We start from the raw sequence: 22,486 nt of genomic DNA, 5'->3' as shown, positions 1-22,486 counted from the left end.
ATATATTTAAACACACTGAATAATAAATAAATACAAATTATTTTATTTATATAAAAAAAGAATATAAATAATAGTTCTTTGATGAATTGCTTTGTTATTCCTCTTTTGTAAAGTCATTTTGGATAAAAGCATCGGCTAAATGCAAAAATGTAAATGTAAAAAAAAAATAAATAAATAGCCTATTTTTTTTTTTTTTATAATAGAATAAAATAATAAATTAATTTGGCTCAGGAAAAACTAATTACATAATTACATACTCAAAAATAAATAAAGAAATAAATAAATATTAATAGACATTTTCTGTTAATGGGTGGGGATCAATCGACTCAATCGGCGCTCCACTCTCTCGCCTGTCTGGACCAGTAATCCGTGTTTCTGCTCTCTGCAGCAGCGCCTGTTCTTTCTTAGCTGCATGCTTCTCGTGCGCTGCAGCCTCATCCAGCATCAGTCTAATATCTCTCTTATCTGGTCAAAATGGCACTCCACGTCCCCAAAGCTCCGGGATTTGCTCAGATGTTAAAGGATGGTGCGAAGGTAGGGCTGTTGAAGCAGTGTTTTGCTCGTGCTGTGATGTTTTTAGAGCGCACACAGTGACTCTACATAGAGGTTTCTAGAACACGGGCCTCATCCCGTCCGAGTAACGTTACCAGTAAAAGCAGCACACACTTCAGATGCAGAATAATATGTTGTACAAGGCCGTCATTACCATTAGGTCTTAATGAAATATCGAGGGTTTGACAGTAATTGGGTTTGATCGGAAAGTAACGGATGAATGAAGTTAGCATGTTAGCTGAAGACATGTGACAGACAGACGCGCTCACACCTCCATCACTCAAACTCTAGGTCATGTTAGGAAGGAACTAGGAAGTTGATTTTGGTAAACTTTAGAATCACAACTATTTAAATGCACTGTTTTATTTAACGTCTAGAAAAATAACATGAGTAATTTAACAACCAAGAATAGAGATTCCCATAAAAGGGCAGTTCCCCATTCGTAAACTCTGCATAACGCTATTCAGTTTGTTGATATATTAATCAGATCATTTAATTATAATAACACAATTTGCTTTCAACGATTGGTTTTTTAAAAATTTCAAATTCATTTGCTTTGAAACGGTTCTAAATATTAAGCATTTGAGATTTTTTTTCTGGTTGATCTATACCAATGTACCATTACTTTTAGTTTTCTTTGTATAATAGTAATGGTGTGTGATCCTGCATGATGTATATATGCAAAACTGTCTCAGTTTCTTATTATGGAAATGCCAACTTGAGTGGCTGATCACGCACTGCCTATTATTTAATTTTGAAAAATATTTTTCAACAAGCATGTTACACAATTTTGAATATTGAAACCACTAACCAATGTTTTCAAAATATGAAATGACTTTTGTCTTACGGTTGCTGTTTGTTTTCCACAATCAGCACTATTCGGGTCTTGAGGAGGCTGTTTTCAGGAACATCCAGGCATGCAAAGAACTGGCACAGACCACAAGAACTGCATACGGACCCAATGGTGAGGCTTATTCATTCGCTATGACGTATTAGGCCTTTTTAGTGACATCACTGGACTTCACGTGATCATTTAATTCTGTACAGGTATGAACAAAATGGTCATCAACCACTTGGAGAAACTCTTTGTCACAAATGATGCTGCCACCATTCTCAGAGAGCTGGAGGTAGATAATAGCAATTGTAATAAAAACATGAATTAATGCATATAATTTGGAAAAATATGTGTCTCTCTTTATTTATTTATATTTGAATGTCTCTCTTTTCTTTCCTTCCCTCAAGTTCAGCACCCGGCAGCCAAAATGATCGTGATGGCATCCCACATGCAAGAGCAGGAAGTGGGCGATGGCACAAACTTTGTGCTTGTGTTTGCTGGTGCTCTGCTGGAGCTTGCAGAGGAGCTGCTGAGAATGGGCCTGTCTGTTTCAGAGGTCAGTAAACTACTGCACTAATGCAGTCTGTCACTGTCAGGAAAGAGGTTTGCATTGTGTGGTTATATCTGTATCTAAAAAAACAAGAACTACTATATAAATTATTTGCCTTATGAATGGCATATTTGCCTGAGCTGATGATAATGTTAATTGTTTATCCCAGGTGATTGAGGGCTATGAGATGGCATGTAAGAAAGCTCTGGAGATTCTCCCCGATTGCGTCTGTTCATCTGCGAAGAACCTGCATGATCTGGATGAGGCCACAGCCATGATCCGCTCAGCCGTCATGAGCAAACAGTACGGCAATGAGGACTTCCTGGCCAACCTTATCGCACAGGCCTGTGGTAAGGCATGATTGCTTCTGTGTACTCTGGGAAAATTCGGATTGATTTTGTGATGATGTTTCATTTTAATCATTTTATTCTTATTTTTACTTATTTTACAGTCTCTATCTTCCCCGAGTCCGGCAATTTCAATGTCGATAATGTCAGAGTGTGCAAAATTTTGGTAAGTATAAAGTGATATTGAATTAGGCTTTGTTTTAAACTAAATGAATGAGTGTCTGTGGGTCAGTTTCAGTTCATTTTTTTTTCTTTGTAGGGCTGTGGTCTGAACTCTTCTATGATGCTTCATGGGATGGTATTTAAGAAAGAGGCTGAAGGAGACATCACATCAGTGAAAGACGCAAAGATAGCAGTGTTCTCCTGTCCGTTTGACTGCATGGTTACTGAAACAAAGGTAGGAAAATGCTCAGTGGATTGGATTAAATGTATCTATGGGTTAAAATAGTATTTCCTTTGTGTGATGTTCAAAAAATGTTCTCCTTTGCTTTTTTGGGCTGTCTTCCTTCAATCTTTCTTTCTGGTGTTTTGTAGGGAACAGTACTTATAAAGAATGCAGAGGAGCTCATGAATTTCAGTAAAGGAGAAGAGGACCTGATGGAGGCCCAGGTGAAGTCTATTGCTGATTCAGGGGCCACTGTGATTGTGACTGGGGGCAAAGTTGCTGATATGGCTCTTCATTACGCCAACAAGTACAAGCTCATGGTGGTGAGGTGAGACAGAGACAGATCCATTCTTTTTTTTCTTCTTTGTGCTGCTTGATTTTTCAGTGTTTTTTTTTATGTGTTGGCTTGTTTAATGAGAGTAAAAGTGACATGTCTGATATTTATGAACGTTGTTTGTACTTCACCCAGGTTGAATTCAAAGTGGGACCTCAGAAGACTATGCAAAACTGTGGGAGCCACAGCATTGCCCCGACTGGTGAGTTAGTTACAGTTTTACTAGTGGCACTTTGTGTGATGCAAGTTGGTGACATCATTATGGTCACTCTGTCTCAGTCTCATTGGTTTTTTTTTTTTCCTCTGGGTCAACAGACTCCCCCGACCCCAGAAGAGATGGGACACTGTGACAGTGTGTACCTGTCAGAGGTCGGAGATACGCAGGTTGTGGTCTTTAAACATGGTAAGGAAAATTTAACACATGATTCTTGTATGTTTACTTATACATAATATATGTGTGTATCTACACCACTGTTCAAAAGTTTGGGGCCAGTAAGACCCCAAGCAATTTTTAAATAATAATAAATGAACAATTTTATTCTGTAAAGATGCATTAAAGTAATCAAAAAAATATTTTTTAAGCATCAAATCAGCTTGGCTGTTGAAAAATTCAGCTTTGCAATCACAGGAATAATTTGCATTTTAAAATATATTAATATAGAAAACCGTTGTCTGTAACAATGAAAAGAATTTTAATGATATATGATAAATAAGCACTTAAATATAAACAAAACTAAATGTAAACCAGTACTAAAATGCACCAAAAATTTTAATATTGTTATTATTATTATTATTATTATTATTATTATTTTGGGGTGAAATGTGGCTAAGGCACTCACTTACCAACATATCATGTAGATAGATGTCTTAAGCAAGCTGGGCTTTGTAAATATTGTTGTTCAGTCTGGCAGGGATGTATCCAGACAGCTCATGGCATCTCAATCCTTTCGTTTCTAGATAAAGAGGATGGCTCCATCTCTACTTTAGTAATTCGTGGGTCCACAGACAACCTGATGGATGACATTGAGCGTGCCATTGACGATGGAGTTAACACCTTTAAAGTCCTTGTCAGGGTGAGCTACTTTAAAACTCCACCCCAAAAACACTTCTAATGAAAGTCTTTTAAATCATGACAAAATGTGACCAAACAGAAACATTTTCCCCCAGGATGCACGTCTTTGTCCAGGTGCTGGTGCTACTGAAATTGAGCTGGCGAAACACATCACCTCCTATGGAGAAGTAAGCAAATCAATCGAGTTAAATTTTAATGTTGGCGCAGCCTGAACAGTGTAAATAATTTGAAGATGTCCTCTAAAGTCTTGCCCAGGCCTGGAGCAGTACTCCATCAAGAAGTACGCAGAGGCATTTGAAGTACTGCCTCGTGCTCTGGCAGAAAACTCTGGCGTCAAGGGCAACGAGCTGATCTCCAAACTCTATGCCGCCCATCACGAGGGCAACAAGAACTCTGGCTTTGATATTGAGGTGAGGGAAAAGGAGGCAGCAGACCTGATACAAATAGAAAGAAGGACTCTAAATCATGCATTTTAGGGTGTAATTGATGACTAAGTATTTGTTTTAAACCATTCAGGGAGAAGGGCCTGCAGTGAGGGACATGATTGAGGCCGGTATCCTCGATCCATACCTGGTCAAGCACTGGGGCATCAAATTGGCCACAAATGCAGCCATTACCGTCCTCCGTGTGGATCAGGTTAGCTCTTCACTTTACAATTCTGTATCATTCAGTTTCTTATTCCGTGCATATTTAGTAGTTCAGGTGCTTTGTTAGCCTGCTTCTTTCTGCATTATAATGTAATGTGTATATGTCAGATCATTATGGCAAAGCCAGCAGGGGGACCCAAAGCCCCCAAACAGCAAGGACACTGGGACAAAGACTCTTGGGACGAGGAGCCAGACAAATTTGATACACATCACTGATAAGAAATCCTAAATAATTGCAAAGGTGCACAAAAACACACCACTGTTTGGAGTGCCTAACCACTGGAGGAACTGGGTTGCATGAACACTGTGTGGAAATTCACCATGAATTTGTTGACGAAATGAGTTTAGCCTGTCGTTCCGTTACAGATAAAATAGTTATGCTGTTTAAATTGAGCTGAGAAGCATTCGTTAACAGTTTAAGTTTGCATTAAAGGGGTAGCTCGCCCTCAAGTTGTTACAAACCTGGAGTTTTTTTCTTCTGTTGAACAAAAAGATATTTTGAAGAATGTGTTTGGAACCAAACAGTAGCTGGTAGCCATTGACTATGGAAGTCAACCTCTACTAGTTTGGTTACCAACATTCTTCAAAATATCATCTTTTTGTTCAACCGTGGGAAAGAAATTCATACAAGTTTGGATCAACATGAGGGTGAGTTAATGACAGAATTTTCGTTTTTGGTTGAACTATCCCTTAAACACATTGGAAAATATTCATTCTGATGGTTTTGATGCTTTTTAATTAGAGGTAATGAGTATGATGGTTGTCTCCTACTAAACCTACTAAGTTTAAGATCTAATTTTCTTCACAAGGTCACTAACTTATTTCATTCTCTGACGTTTTGAATGTCATTTGGGTTTTTGGCACAATTTACTTGCATGCCGCATGCATTAAAAGCACTTTTTCCTCACAGGATATTGCACTGCGCACAACTGACTGTCTTTTACTCTGTAAGCGTCTGATAATGTGTGCTTCTCTCCCACAGATCATAATGGCCAAGCCGGCTGGTGGACCCAAACCTCCACAAGGAAAGAAGGACTGGGATGATGATGAATGATGTGTCTCCCTGCCACCGTCTTAGCTTTTAAAGTGTTGTGTATTTAATATCTAGCCTCCATTCTTTTTGTATTTGTTTTTTTTTTTAAGAGAAGCCATCCATGTAAACAATGAGTGGCTCTGAGCTGTTATTCTGGTCCCAATAAAGGCACTTGAGCTGTCAGCATCTTTGTCATTTCTTTTAAATAATGCTTGGTGTACAACAAAATGCAGTTTGACGTTCTTGAAAACGTATTAAACTTGCTTATTAAACTCTGAATTACAACATTTAGGCACACACTGTGACAGATTATCTCAAAGCCACTTAAAGAATGGCTTTTATGGAATATAACTGCAATTCTCCTTCCAGAAAATCTGTGTAATTACAGTAGTTAGCAAAACTTGCAGCTATTATTAATGCAGTTACATCAAACATGACAGTGTATTGTGATGGGAATTCTTGCAGCAGCATTTTTCTGTAAATATTGTTGTGCTGAGTTCATTCACCCCTTTCTTCCCCAAAATGACGTACTGATATCAATTAAGTGCTGACAACCATTTTTTTCTTGCAGTGGTTTTAGTAATATTACAAAGAGCGCATCCACATAAAGAGGATGTGTATTTTACTGTTGTTTTTGGAGCACTTCACTTTAGCTCCAATATCCACAGATGATTTGAATGAAAAATACCTTTGTAAATTATGGGTGTTTAGTGTAGGTCAGATTACATAATATAATTCTATATAAAATTGTATTTATTACTTAGTTTTATATTTTATGTCAGAGAGATATATTTGCTAACTAATAATATTTTGTCTGTTTATCAGCCAAGTCGAATTGTAGCAATGCATACAAGGGAAATTATGTTTTGTTTTATGACTTTGGTTTTTATTTATTTATTTATTTTTTTGTAATTCTGTATAGAGAGTTTATTTGCTAAGTTACAGGGATGCAATATGTGTCTTTATTTGTTAAATTATGCAAGATGAATTTCAAGAGAATGCGCACACTAATAATAGCAATGCATAGAAGTATATTTACATTGTTTTTTATGACACTAGTTTATATTTTAAAGCCAACGTCATTCGAAAAAAAACCCCCTTCATTTACAAATATTTTTCAAAATATAGTCAATGTGAAGATTGCTGAATTATTAATATTATTAAATTACAATATAAGTAAATTATTTATGATTTTATAATCTATAAATTAATCTATTGACTGTGGAAACAATAACTGGCAGTTACGGCATGGTTGTTAATCCTCCTAATACCCATTATCTGCCCTCCACGGGAGCGCGCGTCAATCGGGAGCGCTCTTGCAAGAAACCGTGGACGCGCGCTCCCGCGGTGTGGTCCTGCTAAACATGGCTGCTCTCAGCAAGTCCATACCGCATAGCTGCTATGAGTTAGGACACACTTGGAATCCCTCATGTACGTTCTCCACCCTGCAGGTGACAGCCGGCGCTCTGGAGGTCTCCTTCAAGATATATGCTCCTCTGTATCTGGTGAGTGTCTCGGCGCGGATCTATCCGTTCATTCAGCGGGGCAAGGGCGCAGTTAGCCTGGCAGCTACATCAGAGTCCTGCAGGACGATGCAAGGGCCCGTGATAGTTGCTAAGTTATTTAGGAAAGGGAAAAAAAATAAATAAATACCGACGTGGGTCTCAACCCGTCATGTTTTACATTTACTAGCATACAAAATAAAAACAAAATGTCGTTAGACTGATGACACGGTCAGCAAAGCGACAGAGAGCTGCTGGTTGATAGTGATAAAACTGTCAAATGACACTGCGTAACTTTCTGCAAAACTTTGGCAGTTTTGCTTTTTGTTTCGTTCTTTTGAATAATGGTGTGAATTAAAATGATGCGTGTCGCACTTAATTTGGTGATAAACTGCCTGGTTTGTCTATTATATTTGCGCAGTCATTCTCATTCAAACTGAAACTCTTTATCATGAACGTTACTCGTAACCGAAGCTTGTTTTGTAGCAGATTTAAGTTGAGATGTTTTATTTGACCTGTATTTCCACTGACTCGCATTAAAACTGCTTGCGGATTCGTTTTGAAATCAGTTTTGTTTTGTAGTATGTTTGTTTTTTTGTAGCTCAAGTGGTAGAGCATTGCATTAACAAGCGCAAGGTTGGGGGCAAACAAAAATTAAAGTATTGAGGAAAATTAATTTTGCTTTTTGCAAACAAAAATAAAGAATTGCAAAACATAAATGATACAGCGCGAAAGCAATGATTTTGCAATACATATTTTCCATGGTCATATCTACAATTTTTTTTTGCAACACTGATTTTATTTTGCGTGTCAGTCTAGTTTGAGCTTGCGCTGCAGTTTTTCCTGTGCGCTTCATTTTTTTCTGCGCGTCTCGCTTTTTGTGGCGCTGTTTTGACGTGGGGGTGGAGTCAAGGGGCAGGGGCGTGTACAACATGCCTCCCTGGAAGTGACGTCATCGGCCCGAGACGCAGCTCACTGATCCAGGTACTGTCATGATGAGCAGATGCATGCGAGTGGATCGCTTCCTTTTATTCACTAGCATTAAAACATGCATGGTTTCGTTTTATTAACTTTATTAACAAATGTATATGTGTATTAGCAGCGTTTGCTCAAGTTAAAGAAGTTGTTACCATGCACATCTATTGTTTATTTCTCTCGATGTGCGCTCTTTTACTGGCATAAAGTTGGCTTGACGTTGGACGTTCGATATTCGCAAATCTAGGGACCGTCTCTAAAGTTACATGCGAAACTACTATACACTTCTCTAACGTCAATAGCATGCAAGGAGAATGACTAACAGTCATGAAAACAACTGTTAACTGTTCATCCAGGTGTCAACCTATAATGCACACCTTTTATATTGTTTTGATAATTATTAAAATAAACTGTAAATCATATGTAAAATATTGCTACTTTTCATTAAACTTTTCATTAAAGTGCACTTTAGAGGATGAATTTAACAATAACCCTATAATAATAAAATACTAGAATTATAAATGAATAATTCGCTAGTTTCATTTGTAAATGAAAACACTAATTTAACAAAGAACGTTAATTAGGTAAGCAATACACGAATTAAAAGGGGAAATAAGCATAACAATAGATATAAAAATATAGCCCTATTTAATATAATATTATTATCAATTATTATATACGGTTAGCCTATATGAATAAATGAATGATGCATTTATATAGCGTTTTATAATGTATTGTTGTACACCCAATTCGCTGTACGATCATGTGGGGGGTCTCTCCTCAACCACCAGCAGTGTGCAGCATCCACTTGGATATATTATATATATATAATGATAAAAAATAATAAAAGCCTTATATGCACATATATTACATAAAAAAGACACGATCAACGGACTGTGGGATGGATAAAAATATTTGATCAATCTCTGATAATCTCAGGTTGCTATGGTCACGCGGGTTTGTTTATGCATTAAACTCGTGGCAAAATTAAACCAAAAAGATTCGAGCTTCATTTTTTTTTTCATCTTACAATGACAGTCATTTATTAATTTATGCCAGGAGTTATGTAAATGAAAAACGAAGTCGAGATCGATATAAAACTTGAGTCGTAGACCTCTTTAATGATGTACGTTATAGTTTTTGAAGTGAATTGCATAATTTTACATTAAAACTAGCAGTAACTCTGAACTAATGTGAACAAAGAACGCTTCTGTGCGCTGGCGTCCTCCCACAGGTTAGATCTTAAACAAACACTGTTAATACACATGCAGTTAACCAAATGAAACAATACACATTTAATGCTATAAAAGTGTGTGACTGGCATAAAGTTGGCTTGACGTTTGACGTTCGATATTCGCAAATCTAAGGATCGTCTCTAAAGTTACATGCGAAACTACTATACACTTCTCTGGCGTCAATAGCATGCGAGGAGAATTACTAACAGTCATGAAAACAACTGTTAACTGTTCATCCAGGTGTCAACTATAATGCACACCTTTTATATTTTTTGATAATTATTAAAATAAACGTGTAAATCAAATGTAAAATATTGCTACTTTTCATTACCGAATGGGCTCAAATTTAAAATATGCCATAATTTGAAGCTCAATAGCATTTGAACAGAATGACTCACTTTCATAAAACATACTATAAAGTGTTCATCTAGGTGTCAACTATAATGCACACCATTCATATTTTTCATAATTATTCAAATAAACTGTAAATCATATGTAAAATATTGCTACTTTTCATTACCGAATGCACTTAAATACAAATTTAAAGCTCAATAGCATTTGAACAGAATGACTCACTTTCATAAAACATACTGTAAAGTGTTCATCTTCGTGTCAACTATAATGCACACCGTTCATATTTTTCATAATTATTCAAATAAACTGTAAATCATATGTAAAATATTGCTATTTTTCATTTGAGCTTTTGAGCTTTAAATTAGTGTTTACGTCCATTTGGTAATGAAACGTAGCAATATTTTACATATGATTTACAGTTTATTTTAATAATTATCAAAAAATATAAAAGGTGTGCATTATAGTTGACACCTGGATGAACAGTTAACAGTTGTTTTCATGACTGTTAGTCATTCTCCTTGCATGCTATTGACGTTAGAGAAGTGTATAGTAGTTTCGCATGTAACTTTAGAGACGGTCCCTAGATTTGCGAGTATCGAGCGTCCAACGTCAAGCCAACTTTATGCCAGTAAAAGAGCGCACATCGAGAGGAAATAAACAATAGATGTGCATGGTAACAACTTCTTTAACTTGAGCAAACGCTGCTAATAGACATATACATTTGTTAATAAAGTTAATAAAACGAAACCATGCATGTTTTAAATGCTAGTGAATAAAAGGAAGCGATCCACTCGCATGCATCTGCTCATCATGACAGTACCTGGATCAGTGAGCTGCGTCTCGGGCCGATGACTTCACTTCCATGGAGGCATGTTGTACACGCCCCTGCCCCTTGACTCCACCCCCACGTCAAAACAGCGTCACAAAGCGAGACGCGCAGAAAAATGAAGCGCACAGGAAAAACTGCAGCGCAAGCTCAAACTAGACTGACGCGCAAAATAAAATAAGTGTTGCAAATAAAATTGTAGATATGACCATGGAAAATATGTATTGCAAAATCATTGCTTTCGCTCTGTATCATTTATGTTTTGCAATTCTTTATTTTTGTTTGCAAAAAGCAAAATTATTTTCCTCAATACTTTAATTTTTGTTTGCAAAACTTTATTTTCCTTTGCAAAACTTTATTTTTTTGCGTATATATGTGATATTATATTGACTCCATATTTTGTTTTTTGTTTTTTTTTTTCGTTCACGAATCGGTCTGAATGATTTGACCTCATTAAACTGGGCATTAGCAATGTTTCATTCTTGAATAAACTGTTAATTTCAGTCAGAACTATATATATATATATATATATATATATATATATATATATATATATATATATATATATATATATATTTGTATTGATTTATTATATTGATATATTTTATAGGCTATTAAAACTGTTTATATGTTTTTCTTTTAGACATATTCCATTCATTATGATCAAATCTAGAACTGATGAGTGAACTAAGAGAAAATATGAGGTTAACTAAAAAAATTAAGTATTAAAAAAAATATATAGACGTGTGGAATTCTTCAACCAGTTCTGTTCAGAAGAACCAAATTTAAGTGCACTGCTTTTAAAGACACATTAATGGCTTATGGACTGAAACCAGAAACCTTCTGCTTATGAGCCCCGAGCTTTAACTACTATTCCACTTAACCTCAAATTGTTGGCTAAATGCAACTTTAGTAAATTTATTAATCAGAGAATGTTATCTTGTGTATTTGCCTGTTATCACTTAGTATAACTGGCTGTCAGTCTTTATAGATCTGACAGGGGGACCATCATTGTGCAAACTTTGGATGTGTCATTAGCTTCCATTACAAAACTGCAGTTCAAAGTTGTGCAACATCTGAAATGTTTTGTTGTAGAATTGGCATTGGCTCAGTCTATCATTAGACAGTATGCAGGGCTCTAGACTAATTTTTTGCACTGGTTGCACTAGTGCGCCTAAATTTTTTTCTTAGGTGCACCAGCACAAAAGTTAGGTGCACCCAAATTTTCAACTGCATCGCATTTAACACCGCAGTTTTACAAGTTCACTTTTTTCTTTAAATCGCTGTCCATATAGGCAATATTGACTTGTAAATGATTAACTAACCGTCTGGTCAGCATAATGTTCTTTATTTGAAGCACAATTCTACAAGAAAGGTAACTTACTGAAAGAGTGTTGGTGCTTTAAGTGCTTCACTGAGCTGAAATTTAAACTTAAAACATCTCAAGATAAATGAAATAAAAAGAAAATCTAAATTAAGTGTTTTAAGGTCTTCAAACTGAACATCACATGGCTCAATGTCTTATGGACTATCCTCCATTGCAGTCACATGCCCCTCGGATGGCCAACTCCTGTAGTTTGGCCTTCTTGATCTTTGGCCTTGGCTTAACCAGCTGGCCACACTCTCTCTAGCAGCAAAATCTTCCAGACTTGGCCCCTCTACACTGATTCTGATCAGATCTTCCACTGTGTCTGAAGGAAGGGATGCTCTAGTGTCTGATTTGAACAGCTAAACAGTCCCTAAACAGCTTATACTACTGTCTCAGCTATTAAAATAGTTCGGTTTTTTTTATGTAATAGCAAAGTGATTATATTTCATTAGTTTTTTTTATTAAGTTCATTTAGAAAAACGTTTGGAGCATTTTTTGTTTGTTAAATATACGTTTTAGTTTTTTTTTTTTAAAGTAATGACTAAGAGGCCAGCATTAGACAGTGAGCCTGTGTTTGATCAATTTAGCCTTCTCAAATCCTCACGACTCGCCTAAAATGAAATCTATAGATATAAAACCGCAAGCATATAACAATGTTTAAACGTTAGACCCAGATAAATATGCGCTATATCCAATAGTTTGTGCGGAGACGCTTCAGGACATGGAGATGCCAGCGTGATCACTTGCATTTTTTTCAGTAGATAAGCCGTCATTTTTGCACATAAAGGTAAGAGTCATACATCATTCGTAACTGGAAAGGGTCTTTTATTTGTGTGCACTCACAATATCAACAAAACATTGTGCTATTACAAAATAAAGAAAACAAACATGATGCGCTTTCTGCGTCTCGTCTTTAACCGAAACTCAGTGAAAACATGCCTCACAGACATGATAAATATATCTATGGAAAGCTTTAAATGATTACTTAACGAAATAAAACAACTCGAAAACAAAAACTCTTTCATTATAATCATAATCCGTAAAGATGCTCTTCTCTCTAAAGTCGTGTCTAATGAGATGGCGAGTCAGGATCAGCAACTTCATCCTAGCGACAGAGACTCAGAAAACACTTGTTTATTAGTAAATAATTCAAATATCTCCTTACTATTTCCCCCTGACATATTTATGGTAATTACTTTGGCCTGTGCTTTGCGGCAAGCTTGAGTCTATTGCGTGTATTTGAACGCAGAACTCCTCAGCTGCTGCTGGCGGGACACGAAACACCGTCGAGCCGCTCTTGCAGGCGCGGTAGCACGGTCTCATGTTGTTTCCACCAGCGCGGCAATTTTTTTTTTTTCCATCACTAATTGATGGATGTCTAAAATATAAAAGTAAGGAGAAGTCTAAAACAGGCGGGAGGCCCGGCCCGCGTCTGAACTATGATGTGAAAATTATACCGAAGGCCGGCCCGAGGGGCGTAAAAAAGTGGGGGTCTGTCAGGCTCTGGCTGAAATGCAGGGCTCTAGTGTCTGTTGTTGAACCACAGGGAGACTTTCAGAGTCGCTGAGACTTTTTTCCCTCGAATGGCTGGTCGCAACTCTGATTTTTTTTTTAGTCGTACCATTGAGAAATTAGGTCGCGCACTAGAGCCCTGGTAGGTCAGTGGTCAGTGGGTGACAAACCATAGAGCCCTACTTACAGAAACACTTGGTTGCTTGAGATACAGCCAATGTCATTTTGTAATGCAGAGAAAAACGAATGCACTGAGAGCTCCAGTAAAGTCAGAAATGGATTTCCCTAACATGCAATTGAATTTTTCTGAGTTCCAGATTGCAGCCATTTTAAGGAGGAGGAAAAAGGATTATTACAAGAAAAGGCTGCTTCCCGAGATCCTGCAATCCACGTCTTTCCTGACCGCAAATGGAGGCCTCTACATTGCGTTTTTCTGCATTCTCCGGTAATTTGAACAAAATTCTGCTAACAACCAATTCTTGGAAACATTTGTCGTCCCACATGTGCAGCTGTTCTACCACCAGCAACCTTTGAATCCCTGTCCTTATCAGCCGTTTAAAGTCTACGTACATATCTGTCCAAATAAGATTGTAAAGACCTTTGACACATCAAATACATTATGCACAGGGATTTATGACTGGCGTTCCGCATGACTGCTCCACTCCACTCACCTAATTTGTGAATGAGTTATTTGGATTATGGATTATTGTATTCCCTTGTAAATGAGACAAATATTCAACCGTGATATTATCCTCGGTTGAATGCACGTCCATTAGCTTATGATTATAAATGACCTGCTAATCTTTCCATTGTTTCCTCTCTTTTTAATCAGGAAGCTGTTGGGACGTGTCTACTCCTGGTCAGCCGGGTTTGGGGCGGCACTGCCAGCCTCATACATCGCCATACTAATAGAGCGGAAAAGCAGGTTAGCCCTGACATTTCATCAAAGATTTCCTTTGGCCTTTCTTTTATACAAATTTTAAACCAAATTTACACTGAACTTGCATATGGAAATGTACTCTAATGGAAAAGAGTTAAGGCCCATTTACACCAAGAATGATAATTAGAACAATAACTATATTCACGTCCACACCAACAGAAGGTTGCGTTCTGTTTATTATAGGCATGAGCTCAAGCTCTTCAGTCTGGTGGATTCTGATTGGCTGTCAATGTTTATATCGTTCATCAGCTGGAAAAAAACTGCTCTGAATGTGATTCCAATTATGTTGTTCCTCTGTGTTGTCATTGTTATAGCTGCTGTGTGAACACAATTGTTAAAATTGTATTGTTATAGTTTCTGCCCTTGCTTTGATGCTTGCACACAGTGAACAAGTAGGCTAATAGTGCAAAATGATGTTGCAAAACCTCAATTAGTTCTTATATAATTTGTCTGTCTTCTCATTCAGGAGAGGACTCCTAACAATTTACATGGCGAACCTGGTAAGATGATTCAGCATTGCTTCTTTTCAGTTCTGCTGCATTATTTCTTGACAGTTCTTTCATAGTTGCATGACCATTTCCTGGCAGTAGTCAGCATCACATCTGTTATCTGTCACTTACGTTACTTTTTCTGGAAAGCTGTGATCAAAACTGTTTATTTCAAGGAAACCTCGGGTGATTTTGAGCTAAAGTGCTCTGTTTAATTTCCAGGCAACAGAGACGATTTTCCGGATGGCTGTCACAAGGGGTCTTGTTAAGCCTATGAAACACGGAGAGGTACGTTACAGTTCATGCTTGGGGTTAATAAGATTTCTTTTTTTAAGAAAATAATACTTTTATTCATCAAGGAGGCATTACATTGATCATAAGTAACAGTAAAGAAAAAAAGATTTCTATTTCAAATAAATGCTCTTCTTTTGAACTTTTCATTCATCAAAGAATCCTGAAAAAGTTGTCAAGAATTATGGTTTCAGAATTTTCAAAATATTAAGCAGCACAACTGTTTTCATAATATATTTTAAAATGTAATAATATTTGACAATATTCATGTTTTTGCTGTATTTTTTTTATCAAATAAATGCACTTTTTTGTGCATAAGAGACTTTCGAAAACAAAATCATAAATACTGAACCCAAACTAACGTTAGTGTATCTGGACTTTATTACATCATGCTCTGAGATCCTTTAGTGCTAATGATGCAGCCCCACTTTACATACTTGCAAAAGCATCATTACTTTGAACTAACCTTGACCTGATCATAAAGTTTCATGTGATTTCTGTCTCATAATTTCCACTTCTTTTCCAGGTTCTTCTCTTCTGCTTGACTGCATCTCTCTTCATGTTTTTCTTCAGGTCAGTTTGTCAGGTTACTGCCTCTCAATCCTGGTCCTGGAGGACGCCAGTCCTGGTTATCTTATTTCTTCAACACATCAAGTACTTATTAGTAGAGACTCTTCCAAGACTTGCTGAGGTCCTCCATGAGCAGGATTGAGATGGACAGGAACACTCTTCAGAACAAATAAAAACCTAGTTGTTTAATTACAAACACTGACCCTTTTAAACTTTCCAATTTCTGGTTTTATCTTCAGATGTAAAGATGGACTGAATGGCTTTGCATTCTCTGCCTTAAAGTAAGTTTTATTTATCGATTTACATTACGTGGTTCTTAAATTCCCAAGGATTTGTCATTAATCCTAAGGCCCTAGGAAACACCATGTTCAGAGCATAATCAACTCGTGTCAGACTGTTAAAGGAGATTATGTGTCTGGCTGCTGTAGATTTATAGTTGGCAAGGAGGAGATCCCAACACACCCTTGTCTGGCTGAGCACGCGCATGGACCGGGTTCGGAGAGAGACGCACAGCCACCGGATGAGAGACCGGAGCACACACCTGCCTCCAGGGGGAGCTGCATCAGAGCGTTTACACGCAAACTCCTAGACTCTATGTGAGTGAGAGAAATATACCTGTCAAACATACATTTCCAAACATATATATATATATATATATATATATATATATATATATATATATATATATATATATTATATATATATATATATATATATATATATATATATATATATATATAAAAGACTATGGCATTTGGGACAGAAAATTGTATTATATCCAAAAGCATCAAAACATTTTTACAGGATTATACATAAAAACTACATAAAAGGTTTTTATTTTTAGGGCTTTCAAAGTATAAAATAAATAATAAATAATTGTAACTATTCATTTTTATTAAATGTGAGATCAATGTTATTTTACACATTAATAAATGAAATTTAAAACCAAATCTCTACATATATTATTTGGGAGGAAATTATAGACTTACTTATAATTAAAACTACACAACACTTATTAAAAAATTTAATCAAATTTAGGTTGATAGGTTGATTTTTGAAAGTAAAACAGTAATATTGTGACGTATTACTACAATTTTATTTTCTATTTTATTATATTTTGAATGTAATTTATCTCTATGATGGCAAAGGTGAATTTTCAGCATCATTACTCCACTCTGCAGTGTCCTTCAGAAATCCTTCCAATATGCTGATTTGGTGCTCAAGACCCATTTCTTATTATCAGTGTTAACAACAGTTGTGCTTCTTAATATTTTTTTGGAAACAGTGATACATTTTTTTTTTTTCCAGGATTTTTTGATTAATAGTGTTCAAAAGAATAGCATTTATTCGAAATAGTCGAATATTCGAAATTTGTCATATTATACATGTCTTTAGTGTCACTTTAATTTCAGTGTAATCTATTTAAAATTTCCTTGCTGAGTAAAAGTATTAATTTCTTTAAAAGAATTGCATACAACAATAGTGGGTAAAAACAGTGTTTGACTTTCATTTGACACTTGGAGTTAATTTACGGTCCTGCTTGTTTAATATTCAGCTTAATTTTCATGAATGAATGTTCCCCTGCATCATAACACAATGTTGCATTCATTATGTGTGTGTTGTCCTCTTTAGATGCAAACATGGACCCAGGCATAGATGTTGCAAACACCATCAAGACAACTGCATCTCTTACTGTGTTAAAGTAAGAGTCTGAGACCTCCTAACCTGCTGTCTTTCAAACCACTCATCTGTTTGTTCTGAGCGTTTGTGTTTGAATGGGAGAGAGACAGTGTGAGAGTGCATAAACGTGTTGCATTTATCTGGGTTAAAGGCTCTGTTGATATAGCAGTGCCCTTTGCTCACCAACTGACAGTTGATGTGAAGATGTGAGATGTTTTCTGGAGAGCAGCTTCAGCTTCTGAGATGCTTTGTTTGTGGCTTTGTGTTTTTGAAGGGTTTCATCCGAATGTTCAGCGTGGGTTACCTCATTCAATGCTGTTTGAAGGTTCCATCAGCATTCAGACAGGCCTTTACAAAACCCTCTCGACTGCTCTGGCTGCTCTACAACAAAGAGAACTTTCAGCTAGGAGCTTTCTTGGGATCTTTTGTCAGTATATACAAGGTACTTCATCTCCACTAAGATCCAGTGCTGGTTTTTCCTACGAGATAGCAAGTTCCTCTGCAGCTTTAAGGGGTTTTGTTTTCTTCACCTTTCTCAGTAACATTATTTTCAGTTGTGAAATTAGTCTCTTTCCATCTCACTTACATTTTATGAAAGGGCACAAGCTGTTTACTGAGATGGATGCGTAACCTGGACGACGAGCTCCATGCTCTCATAGCAGGTAAAGAGAACTCTTTTCCCTTTGCACAGCCATTAGAGGTTCTCAGCTCACTGTTTTCTACATTTATCTTTTCAGGTTTTCTTGCTGGCATCTCAATGTTCTTTTACAAGAGCACCTCCATCTCCATGTACCTCTTCTCCAAACTGGTGGAGGTAATGATTCTCTGGCTTCGTAGTGATTTCAAATGAGTAGGGCTTGCTTCTCAATGATTTCTCTGGTGTCTCCAAGAATTATGAATCGACCAAATTTAAAGGGTTCCCCAAAAATCTAAATTCTTTAATCAGTACTTATCATAATTTCTTCATTCAATAACACTAGACCCTGTGAAGATGCAAAACTGACAAAAACAGAATGAATGTATTTATATAAAAAAGAAAAATTAGAAGCACAAAACGAGGATTTGTAAAGAAGAATGTCGGAGGATTTTGATATAAGCCAAGAGGAGACTGGTTTTCCTTTGTGCCTGTAAACAAAACTTGGTTCTCACGAAACTAGCATATTCTCTCTCATTCACTGCTAGTATAAAGCTCAGAAGAGCCAGGACATTTTTTAATAGAACTCTGATTGTATTAGTCTGAAAGAAGAAAGTCATATACACCTAGGATGGCTTGAGGGTGAGTAAATCATGGGTTAATTTTAATTTTAGGGTGAACTGTCCCTTTAAATATGATTTACACACACATTTTATAACCAGGTTTAATCCTTTATTAGTATTGAAGCTTTATTTTGACTAAATCAAAGCAATATAATAGGTTCCTTTAAAAAAAATGCTTTAAAGATTGTAAATTCCTTTTAAAAATGTATTTATATACAGTATATCTTTTGTGGTCAGTGAATTATCATAAAAGCCTTCTATATTAAATATGATTCATAAACATGCATGGGAAAAAAAAAATTATACTCATATAAAGGTTCAATAAATTTCAAAACTATTTTCTATACGGGTTGCAATATATATAAAATGTATACATAATATATGTGTATGTATAGTCTACTAATAATCTATTCATTTTTTTTTTTTAGACAATGTATTTCAAAGGGATCGAGGCAGGCAGGTTTCCGTACTTCCCTCATGCTGACACAGTAATCTATGCCGTCTCCACTGCCATCTGTTTTCAAGCGGTAAGTTTTTAAAATGTTTTTAAAATCTACCAAACTAAAAGCACCTTCTGCATACCAAGGACACTTTTACACCAAGGGAGAATACAATGAATGATTTTGTTTAATATATCCTGGGTGGATCTTATCAGGCGGTTATGGAAGTGCAAAATCTGAGACCATCGTACTGGAAGTTTCTACTGCGGTTGACGAAGGGCAGGTGTGTATTAGTGGAAAATATGATTAATAAGTCTCATTATGCATATGAAGTGCACATCAAGTTATTGATTTCTCTGTGCAGGTTTGCTCTGATGAACAGAAAAGTGCTTGACGTTTTTGGGACCGAGGCTTCCAAACACTTCGGTGACTTCACGCCTAAACTTGACCCCAGATACGTGCTGTGTCCCATCGACATGGACGTGCAGCTGGGCTGACAGGCCCGCGGGTATCTGCGAAACGTCTTCCCATAGACCAACAATGACACAAAGGCACGGAAAGCTCTTGCACACAATCTCTCTCTTATATTCTTTCACCCTGGCGCTCTATGTCATTAAATGTGAAGTGAAAGTGTGAAGGCAGTTATATGTTTATGTTGATCTGAAACATTTTGCAATGTTATTACCACAAGTAAAATGTGAGCTGTATGTACTGTACGCACAATATCAGCATCGGTTTGTCTGAAGATGATCTGAAGTTCATGGATAATTTTTGCTTATTGGATTTTCAAGGACAGAATGACATGGCAGGAATGTGTTCACGCTAACTCAGCAATTCCTGGACTGCTTGGGATCGGACCTGCGACCTCTGTGTTTCATAGTCTGCAGCATTAACTAATCAGCTTTGAGACTGTAAAATATTTAAATGCAATGTTACAGCACAGTTGGAGACCTCAGAAGGTTATGCTGGATTATTTTTGGTCATTGTCATATTAAATCCTACCAAAAATGATCAAAACAGTAATTAACTATCTGCCATAGTCAGGATATGCGGGTTAAGCCTGGTAAAAAGACCTTACTGACATCAGGGTTGTGTATGATCTCTTCTTTGTCTTTAGTGTGTTCTGTGTTCTTGTTCAGATAGGAATATATTGAGACCTTCTCATAAGTACAGGTTTTTATGAAAAGTTAGTACAGAACTTAACATTTATTACCCACATTTATTGCAGATTTAATAGTCACAGATATTCTTTCAGGAGAAAAAAAAATAGATTAAACTCATCTTAATGGACTTTGACCTTCACTTTCAGAAGGAGAGCTCTTTTTTTTTTTTAATTTAGCAATAATATAAAATTAAATCTGACAATATAATCGAAGTGCTGTGTATTTGAAATGTAATTTATGTAAAAAGCAAGAAACCCTTATGTCTTCAGTGTTTGTATAAAAGCAAAAGCTTTAGATTAAACAAATTCTGATGAAATCAGGTTCTATGTGTGTTTTATTTAATTACATATAGCATTGACAATCTAATTGACTTTTTTTTTTTTTATAGATCTTATATATATATATTTTTTTTTTTACATTTTGTCCCTCCTAAATTTTGCTTTGGATTGAATTGATAGTTTGACAGAGATGCCATTTAGATGAGTGATGCATTGCAAATGTAACGGATTTGTATGAATGTCCACTGGAGGGCGATGTTATACTGTGATTAAATCGCAGTTCATCCACTATTTCAATCCATCAGTAAGCTACTCTAAATAGTTTAAAAACAATAAGAGTGCTTTTTTCCATGTAAACTGAGCTTAAAATAGCAGTATCTTTACTACTAGTAGTACACCTGCATTTGTGTTCCGTTTCAATGCTTAATACCGAATCTTTGTTTATATGCATCCAAAAATACAGACATTTTAAAACGTATATTTTAATCGTATCTTAATGTATGGACTTAGAGGACAATATTCTGTAACTGTCCACCGAGGAGAGGCTTTTCTTATTGTTGCCCTTCGTATTCAGTTCACATGATCCTGACGCAGCACAAACTTTGTCTTGTCCTCTCACTTTCTCATTGTCTTCGTCTACTTAGAGTCTTTGTGTGAGAAATGTTTCTCAGACTTCACCTCTCTGTCCAGTCTCCGTCCCTCGGAGAGATATAGACTCGAGAGGATCTGCGTACAAGGGAGTGAACAATGATTCATTCAAACTGGCAGAGAAGTGATATCTCAGAGCCGCCCCAAAAAAGATACTTGACCGCGCCAAAGTACATTTATTCGTTTGCCAGACTTTCAAACTTACAGTGCATTCAGAGAGCATGTTTTTTTTTTCAGTATGTGTTTTGGAGTCGAACCAATGACCTTGACACTGCAGACGTCATCAGCTGAGATGACATTCTATGAGAAATGAATTCCATTTCTAGCTCCGTTGGAAAAGCTCTAGCTGATGATGGAAAAGGAGTAGAATTAAATGTGAGATCCCTTTAAGACTGCCCTTGCCGCATCTCCAAGGAGAAATATTAATTTGATATCTGATAACTCGTGATGATTATTACTTTGTTTTTTAACCGCAGAAACAGCTGGTGAGGACAGACTTCATCTGAACGACAGATATCCAGATATCCGCTTGTTGTTGTTGTTTTAAGTTAAATAAATTAATTAAAATAAAACATTTAATTAAGGGAATACAGAAAAAGAAAGAAAATTATAGCCTATATATATTGTAATCAATTGGACTATTTGTAAATAATATGTCAATATATAAATAAAACTAAAGCCCGACATCTTTGATTTGATTGGCCTTCCCAGTCATTCTGACATTGATGAGTGCTGTTAGACCTCTGAGACAGAGCAGCCTAAACATTTAACTTTTAAAAACGTTGTAAACAACAAACCGAGCAAAATATCAAATATAATAAGCACAATTTGCCCATTTCTAATTATTGAGGACTCATCCCCTAAATGTCTTTTGTGGTCTAATTTCATCTAATGGGAAAACCGTCTTTAATTGTGCCAGTATTTTTACAATGACCTTCAGCTTATATCACGTGGTAGACGTAGCAAACTTTCTCTTGATCCACATCCTTCCTGCTGAGATATCCCACAGGGCCTTTTAAAAATAACCGGTTGATCTAGAAGTTTCGGTGAGCACTTTTCAGGTGCTGGCCAATCAATCATTTTCAGCTGTCTCCATGGAAACTGAATCTCATCAAACAGTGTGAAGTACCTCCGAGGATGAGAGCGTGTATTTATTGAAAATCATACTGTACATGCAGCAGCTGAGCATTACTCAGAATGTGC

At 36.4% G+C, this 22,486-nt stretch overlaps 2 protein-coding genes across 3 annotated transcripts; both read left to right on the top strand.

The window, feature by feature from the left end:
• The first annotated feature begins 375 nt into the window (after window positions 1-375).
• Window positions 376-5,938, top strand: LOC109097668 (T-complex protein 1 subunit theta-like). 2 transcript variants are annotated; one of them, XM_042765070.1, is made up of 16 exons: window positions 376-534; window positions 1,426-1,516; window positions 1,600-1,679; window positions 1,794-1,943; window positions 2,107-2,287; window positions 2,389-2,450; window positions 2,544-2,681; window positions 2,819-2,997; window positions 3,139-3,205; window positions 3,319-3,406; window positions 3,961-4,076; window positions 4,171-4,242; window positions 4,321-4,485; window positions 4,592-4,711; window positions 4,831-4,963; window positions 5,705-5,938. In XM_042765070.1, the coding sequence occupies exons 1-15, from the start codon at window positions 475-477 to the stop codon at window positions 4,936-4,938; spliced, it is 1,677 nt and encodes a 558-aa protein (XP_042621004.1). In that variant the 5' UTR covers window positions 376-474; the 3' UTR covers window positions 4,939-4,963; window positions 5,705-5,938. The 2 variants fall into 2 exon arrangements, with proteins under 2 accessions (XP_042621004.1, XP_042621005.1); XM_042765071.1 differs by lacking the exon at window positions 4,831-4,963.
• A 1,099-nt stretch (window positions 5,939-7,037) lies between these two features.
• On the top strand, window positions 7,038-20,673 carry LOC109098056 (transmembrane protein 135-like). Its single transcript, XM_042765072.1, has 16 exons — window positions 7,038-7,260; window positions 13,846-13,973; window positions 14,361-14,453; window positions 14,935-14,968; window positions 15,179-15,244; window positions 15,774-15,820; window positions 16,057-16,098; window positions 16,246-16,413; window positions 17,450-17,519; window positions 17,772-17,939; window positions 18,096-18,159; window positions 18,235-18,311; window positions 19,183-19,281; window positions 19,410-19,477; window positions 19,559-19,710; window positions 19,761-20,673. The coding sequence occupies exons 1-15, from the start codon at window positions 7,120-7,122 to the stop codon at window positions 19,689-19,691; spliced, it is 1,398 nt and encodes a 465-aa protein (XP_042621006.1). The 5' UTR covers window positions 7,038-7,119; the 3' UTR covers window positions 19,692-19,710; window positions 19,761-20,673.
• Window positions 20,674-22,486: the final 1,813 nt, after the last annotated feature.

The sequence above is a fragment of the Cyprinus carpio genome, chromosome A10 (genome assembly GCF_018340385.1).
Source record: "Cyprinus carpio isolate SPL01 chromosome A10, ASM1834038v1, whole genome shotgun sequence".
Taxonomy (NCBI): domain Eukaryota; kingdom Metazoa; phylum Chordata; class Actinopteri; order Cypriniformes; family Cyprinidae; genus Cyprinus; species Cyprinus carpio.
The sequence above is the reverse complement of the archived record's forward strand: the minus strand, read 5'-3'. Positions and strand labels throughout refer to the sequence as shown.